Source organism: Frankliniella occidentalis, unplaced genomic scaffold (genome assembly GCF_000697945.3).
Source record: "Frankliniella occidentalis isolate FOCC.00 unplaced genomic scaffold, Focc_3.1 Scaffold537, whole genome shotgun sequence".
NCBI lineage: Eukaryota > Metazoa > Arthropoda > Insecta > Thysanoptera > Thripidae > Frankliniella > Frankliniella occidentalis.
In genome coordinates this window covers 11,162-18,914 of record NW_026267654.1, presented here as the reverse complement: position 1 = coordinate 18,914, position 7,753 = coordinate 11,162, and the positions used below count along the sequence as shown (strand labels likewise).

At 43.4% G+C, this 7,753-nt stretch overlaps 1 protein-coding gene across 1 annotated transcript in view; it reads right to left on the bottom strand.

Moving 5' to 3' along the window:
• LOC127751522 (uncharacterized) overlaps window positions 1-7,753 on the bottom strand; it is a 40,226-nt gene that overhangs the window by 21,989 nt on the left and 10,484 nt on the right. The window contains exons 11-12 of the mRNA XM_052275199.1: window positions 7,186-7,377; window positions 2,314-2,656 (exon numbers count right to left, since the gene is read on the bottom strand). Coding sequence (XP_052131159.1) covers window positions 2,314-2,656; window positions 7,186-7,377 — 535 coding nt within the window. The remainder of the gene's footprint in view (window positions 1-2,313; window positions 2,657-7,185; window positions 7,378-7,753) is intronic.

Sequence of the window (7,753 nt, the reverse complement as noted above, 5' to 3'; positions counted from 1 at the left end):
TCCGTAGTCGTGCACTTGCAAGTGTTAAACTGGGTAGGTGTGCACTTGCAAGTGTGCAACTCCTCGGTTGAACACTTCCTACACAGTAAGCGTCCAATCTATAAGGAAGTGTTCAACCGAGGAGTTGCACACTTGCAAGTGCACACCTACCCAGTTTAACACTTGCAAGTGCACGACTACGGAGTTGCACACTTGCAAGTATTTAACTTGCAGTTGCACACTTAGAAGTGTTGAGCAGTTGAACACTTAGTTTATCAGTGAATTCAAAAAAATATCACGCAAAGAGACACATCAAGAACAAGAACATTGCAGCGAGCAGGCATGAAATGCCTACATGGCGTCGAAAAGCAAATTGTACAAGTGAGAGGGCGCTAGGACGCGGCGCAAACTTCTATATTAAAAAAAATATTGCTCGAAACTGTAAAATAGAAAATTTTCTTTACTAAGGGTCCGTTTATGGTTAACAAGAATTGTTAACGTTTTTGTACAGCTCAAGCTCAAGTAGCTTCAGCAGTACACGCTAAAAGAAGCAACGGACAGTCCGCCGGCAGCGCGCTCTATCGGCGGCTACCGGCTCTGCCCATACCGGGAACGCCACGCCGAGCCCCCCCAGAGCTATATATAAGAGAGACGGTGGGGAGCGGGAGGGGAGGGGGTCTCTTCACCCTCTGGCAGAGAGCCCGTCTGTAGGAACTGTCTAAAAATAATTGCCCAGAAAAACCAGTCTGTAGGAACTGTCCAAAAATAATTGTCCAGAAAAACCAGTCTGTAGGAACTGTCTAAAAATAATTGTCCAGAAAAAGGATGCTAATTCGTCACTTGCTGGATTCAAATCTGCGTCCGGTCACTGAAAACTGGGTAAGGTGTCGTGCTCGAAATGGGTGTGACAATTTTGCCTCGCTCAATCAGAGCGATGACTATAGGGCTTAGGGTAAGTCGTATATCGCTTATTTTCTATTCTTGGGTTGTAACAGTGTTTTCCAGGGGCCATTTTGGATGAAAACTCCTGGAAACATTTTTTAAGTTTTTTCCTTAAACGTTTTCGTAACCCTACCTTGCCTGTTATTCTGGCCTGCCATAAGAGGTGGTTTGCATGATACGAATTGTTTTTATATTGCTGTAAATAAGCAACCTTTTCCCTTCCAATAATAATTCGTAGCTCGAAAACCGGCTGAGATAGAGCCTTCTCCTTAAAATTTCTGCCGGTTTGCATGATATGAATTGTTTTTCTATTGCTGTAAATAAGCAACCTTTTCCCTTCGAATAATAATTCGTAGCTCGAAAACCGGCTGAGATAGAGCCTTCTCCTTAAAATTTTCACCCAAAGGGCCGTAAAATTTCGTGTTTAGTCAAGAAAAAAATACGCCCAAAATTGAGGTTTTTAAAACCACCTCTTATGGCAGGTCAGAATAACAGGCAAAGGTAGGGTTATGAAAACGTTTAAGGAAAAAACTTAAAAAATGTTTCCAGGAGTTTTCATCCAAAATGGCGCCTGGAAAACACTATTACAACCCAAGAATCGAAAATAAGCGCTATACGACTTACCCTAATAAGGCTCACCCTATGTGAGTCATATGCATGCACCGAATTCTCATTTTGGAGGAGTAAGATTTCCCTGACTTCACCCAATTGCAGTGAGGAACCTCACTCTCATTGGGTGAAGACCGCAAATCCTGACTCAATTTGAGTGAGAGTCAGATCCCCGAGGGGGAAATCACTAGGGTTCGTAGCGTACGGACTATTTCGTGGTATTTCTCCTGCCATTTTGGTTATTTCTCCTGCCATTTCGGCTTTTTTTCGCCTATTTCGGATTATTTCAGGGTATTTCGCGGTATTTCGGAGTATTTCAGGGGTATTTCGCGACTATTTCACCGACTATTTCGCGTCTATTTCGTCTTTATTTCGCTCTATTTCGCCTCTATTTCGCCTTTATTTCGGACTATTTCGGGGGAAGAACTGATCTCGCTCTCCTTAGAGTAAGATATGACTCTAGCATTTTCAGTGGCTTTGATATGTGCAGAAAAACGCGTCTTTCTATGGACAGTAAAAGTCCTTTCAGATTTTGTGTGGGCGTCGTCGAGGGGAAGAAAAGCGGAGGGCAGAGCAGCTGGCGTTGGAGGGCAGGGCAGGGCCGGGGCCTGCCCTAACTGGTACAGCATTGTGAGGAAGGGCACGGAAGGGGCCTAGCGCGATGGGCACAAAACTCAGGCACTCCAACACCATTTTTCTAGCGCCAAATAAATTGTTTTCTGCTGGTGTCCGCCTGGTTGCCTTGCCGCCACTTGCCGCATACACGTTTTGTTCTGCACATACCTTTGTTGATCCCCATAAATAGCCGAGTCCAAAGTTCCACGCTCCATCTTCATGCCGATGGTCGCTGCATCTGTAGCCTGAATCTATTGTTGCGTCCCGCCCAATAGCTCCTTGCAGGCCGTCCTTTCCGTTCTGCCCACGACCGCCAGCGCCCCCACTCGCGCTCAGCTGGAGGCGATGCCCGTCGAGAACCTCGTCGCCCAGCGCCACGATGGAGCCACCCGCGCCGCCAGGTAGCCCAGCCAGGCCGTCGCTCCCGGGACTATACCACTTAGGTGGCGGGCCACAGTCCGCGCCAGGGAGACCGTCTACGGAGAGCGTGTGATCACCAAGCACCTGCCACCTGAGTGACAGTAAAAAGTAGAATTTTAAGACATTACCCTTAGCTGTCTCTACCAGAAGGAGAAAACGCGTGCCCTGCTTTTCAGTGCACTGGAGCAGTGGCTCTAGTCGATGTGTGGGTTGTAGCGACACTAGATAAAGGCGACCGTCGGCAGTACGCACAGCAGCGTCGTTCAGCTCGGTTCAGCTCCATCTCCTCTCCCCCCCCCCCCCCCCCCCCCCCCCCCCCCCCCCCCCCCCCCCCACTCCCCCCGCTCGGCTCAGCAACGCCTCCGCTGGAAGCTTTCAGGCGTGTTCAAGGGCAGAGTCTCTTTCTTGCACGGTAAAAACAATTGGTCCTCACCACTAGCAAACACTGTGAAAAATAGAAGTAACGTTTACGGGAAAATTTTCCGTGAACCAAGTTGGAAAATTACAATTAGTAATCGAAAAAATACATGCAGTACTTTTCGACGTAAAATGCATTAGCGAGTAAAAAATGTGGTCTCGTAAATTTACAACTTATAAATAATAATTCGGGGTTTGTAAATTGACGACGGTATTTTTCACAGTGGATTAGCTAATTTTGGGGATAGAAAGCCCTAAATTTGCTGTGGCAGCTAAAAGTTGGTTGCCACAGACAAGAGTGCACAGCAAAGCTGTCGCTGCAGTAGCCAATCGGTTCATTCTCACATTAATTTGGGTGTTTCGCTGTCAGAACAAACCGATTGGCTCCTGCAGCGACAGCTTTGCTGTGAACTCTTGTCTGTGGCAACCAGCTCTTAGCTGCCACAGCGAATTTTTATAGACAGTCCCTTGTGGTCTGTCTCTACCCGAAGGTAAAAGTATCCAGTTTTGATAAAGATAGCCGATTAACGTTCCAGTTATGATAAGCCGACTGACGATGATAATATGGGTACATGTCAGAAAACTGTTCACATTCGGCTCGCGGATTTTGAAGAAAGTTATTTTGTAAACCCTTTGCAAAGTATAAGGATATGCACTTTATGCGTTTTTAAACTGTCAATTATGCTCTAAAAAAAGGCACTTTTATGCCCTGATTATGCTTTAAAATTTTCCAAATATACCCTCTTTATGCCACGTGTTCTACCTAATTATGCGTTTTTATGCTTTTTGGTGTTTTTTTCCTAATGTTACTGCTTTTAAAATAGTTTTTTCTTTGCGTTTCCTTCTAAATTATGCTTTTATATGCTTTTTGCGTTCACATTGGTGCAAACATAAACATTGATATAGGAATGCGGTATGGAAGGAAAGACCAAAATTAGTTAGACAGTTTCAAATGTTGGATCAAAATTTGCGGTAAAATGCGCAAAATATCAAAACCAATTGCAAAATACAACCGTTTTCACGCCTTTTCCTAGCAATTATGCTCAAATTATGCGAAAATGCCTATCCATGCTGCGATTTTTAGAAATTATGTTTTTTCTATGCTCTTCGGATTCGGATCCAGGGGTGACAACAGTGCTAACCAGTTGATTCCCCGTCCATTTTAGTGAAGTTTGGAAAATTATGCGATTATGCGAAAGCATAAAGTGCACATCCTAAGCAAAGTACCACACTTTCGGATACTAATAGACAGAAGAAGTCATTTGCTGCTCAAAAAGGCTTGTCGCCAATGGTTTCTTCATCTTTTTATTTGATCTAGCCCTAATTTTATTGAAATGTCTACGAAAGCCTGCTGTGGTCGTCTGCTCCCAGCTGAGTTACTGTGTTAAATTACGTGTTTGGTTACATTGGCGCGAAAAAGGATGGGGAGGGGGAAGGGGAGGGGGGGGGGGAGGGAGCGAAGGGGTTTGGGTGACGTTGGTAAAAAAATGCCTCGAATCGAACCGGCTCCGATTTTGGTAAAAGTGCGTACAGTGCGAACATTTGAAGCGCCCCCCCCCCTCCCAACACATACACACACATTTAGAAAAACTAATACATATGTTTGCAAGTTTCTCTCATTGAACTAGTTTGGACGCTCTTAAAAACATATGTTTACAAAATTACATTCTTATAATGAAGGTGCTCGTTTAATTCAACGAAGTCATAGTGATGAACATGCTATGCCATGTAAAATTATATCCGGTCAACTGCGACCCACAACCATGGCTACAACTTTCAACCTCATCGGTAAATCTGCTCGTGTCAAAGTTTAAACTTTTTGCATGTTTTTAAAGTAATCTCTGAATCTAAACTAAATATATACAATACTTTGTTCATATCAAATCATTTACAACCTGTAAAAGGTTTGGCTGAAGTGTCAGAAATAGCTCCAAGGAACGTTAAGTTATGCTTTCTTATTTTGTTTACATTGGACCAAAATTTATGAAAGACCGGTCCTTTTCGCTATCAATTTTATTTTCTGTTTCAAAAGTTTTGTTACGAAAAGTATGTTTTTCATGTCATTCTGATGTGACACCAGTGACTGATGATGGATTTAGTCTCAGTGAAGCCAGTGAAGCTGAAGCCACCCCGTCATTTGTTTTGGGTAATCTGATTGGTTGCTTGGTCATTCAACCAATCAGATTGCCCAAAACAAGTGACGGGGTGGCTTCAGCTTCACTGGCTTCACTGAGACTAAATCCATCATAAGGAATGAATTTGGACATAAAGAATATGTTACGAGAAACCAAACTTCTTACTGATGCACTCACCCATCTGATAATTGATGTAGTCGATTCAAAAATCATACTGCAATGGAACGAGAGGAAAAAGGCACTTCTCTGCCATAAGAGACTCCTGGTTTATCGACTCAAATAGTAATAAAGTAATTTTGGAACATCCCTAACCTCCTAACCTCTCCTACACCTCTAGATGAGGATTTACAATACAACCTAATTTCAATAAATACACTTTCCACATCAATAAAATTAACAGTCCGCATTGTCTAGCCTTGGTTTCTGACGTAAAAAAGCGTTGAAAATACGACATGTTTGAAAAACACTTTTTCACGCAAGTCGTCGTCAGAGAAGGTGGCGAGTGTTGTGTCGCGCCCTCCGCCGTAGCAGACGAGACGAGTGGCCGCCGGTAACTCAACTCGGAGTCGAGTGGTGATTACATTGGGAATTACAGGGTGGCGATTACACAGCTAGATAAATATCCGTTTTAAAACATTAAAAACCAATGCGAGTCAAAACTTTACCCCCCTATGTTAGTGCCGTCGATTACAAACGGTGTGGTATATTATTTATCGGTGGGCCTGACCTATTTTTGTTCCCATTGCCGTTTTGAAGATGTGGTAATTACGTGTATGGCGACTGTAACGCAGGCACACTCCTTTTTCTTTTCATTATAAAAATATTAAACGATCGAACTTTGACGTATTTTATACCATGAGTGCATTATTTAGTTTATATACTTTATTGTAGTGGACGCACATATGCCTCTTCCAACCGTTTAGGTTATAAAATCTGATCATTTAGTTACCTCGGTCGTATGTGCGAGAGGTTTTAGGAAATGTCAGGGACAAAAGTACTTCTTTTTATAATGACTGAAGAAGTGAATTTGAGAACTTGACCCGGTTGTTTTTAATAGCTACAACAGTTAGAACAGTTAGCTGCACCAAAATAATAATGGGACCACTACTAATCAAAGGAAATAAAAGGAAATTGCAATTGAATGTTGAGGGTGGGCTTCAGGGACAGTGTCAATGGAACGTTACAGGACACATTTCATTCAGTTTCATAGCTTAGGATGAGTTAAAAGTGACAAAATAGCACAACAAATTGTGGAACCGAGCTTAAAGTACAACTCTAATGGAAGTTTTGCATCGATTGGTGCTGTAAGTAGCACCAAATACCCTCAGGACAGAGATGTGTATAGTTTTCTGACATGTACCCATATAGATTCTCTGTGGGGGCAGGCGTTTTCTCCGTGACTTTCTGTTCGTCCCCGGTAGCAGTCCGCTGTCATCGCCCTGGTTGTGTTATAAACACAGCGCCCCTCATCCCTTGCTTCGCGCCGGGTCATGGGGCCAACCAACCCCCACTCGAGCCTCTTGAGGCAAGCTGCGTTGCGCTTCGCGCCCCGCGCCGCGCCCCAGCCCCTACCCACTTATCGGCTCAGGGCGCCACATGGCCCGTCCACTTGACAAGTGATCCCCAGCCTCAAATTTTAAAGTTGAACCACAGCGCTCTGAAATATGAAATGTGCTTGTTTTTGCGCGCGCAGAAATTACGAATCCAGCAAAATTTGAATGGCGATTCTAGCATAATTTGCTGGTTTTCGTTTGTTTTTTTATATTAACCACAGCTTTCCGTAACATGAAAAAGCGCTCCTGGGTAAGGTGAAAGTATCCCGTTCTGATAAAGGTTGCCGTAGTCGGATATTGCCGATTAAAGTTCCGGTTTTGATAAGAAGATTTTCAGTCTCATTTTGATGCCTTATTAAATTTATAAATACAGGCCTTAGCGCCTGTATATTTTGAATTTGATTTTGGAGCCGGACTGTCTTGTTACCGGCCGGCAGGCCAGTTTTTTGTCTAAAACTACCCCAGTTATTAGTTGTGCGGCCCGTGTCTAAGACTGTTGGTGTGCAGGTACCCACCTGGGAGAAAAGATGTAGAGCAGAGCTGGCGATCTGACCTTGCTCTCTTCGTTGTTCAGATAGAGGTCCGCATCAATGAACAGACTATGCTCGGCTAGGATGTGAACCGCAGATATGTGCTGCTCGCAGCCAGCCCTCACTTCCTTTAGTACATCGCTCATCCAAATGTACCTGCCTCGTATCTTCAAAGACCTTGACAATTTTTAGAACAAAAAAAAACATGGTGAGTAGAAAGATTATTCTTATACTTCACTGCTCTGTCACTGCCAGAATACATTGTAATCATGAAATACTTTCACGTAAATTTTTTTTGGTACAGATTGACTCAGTTGCTCCAACAATATTCCACTGAGAAATGCAATATCGATAAATGATCGATAGTCATCGATCGAGGCCAATTAAACTCGACATCGATTCGATTTTGTCTACAAAATCGACGAAAATTCGAAATCGACGTCGATTTGAAACACAATTTTTCACTAGGTATGTCCCTCTCAAAGCCCTTCACGAAAACAAGGTCATGTTACAATTGTTACAAAAGTTACAATTGATTTTACTATTTGGGGGG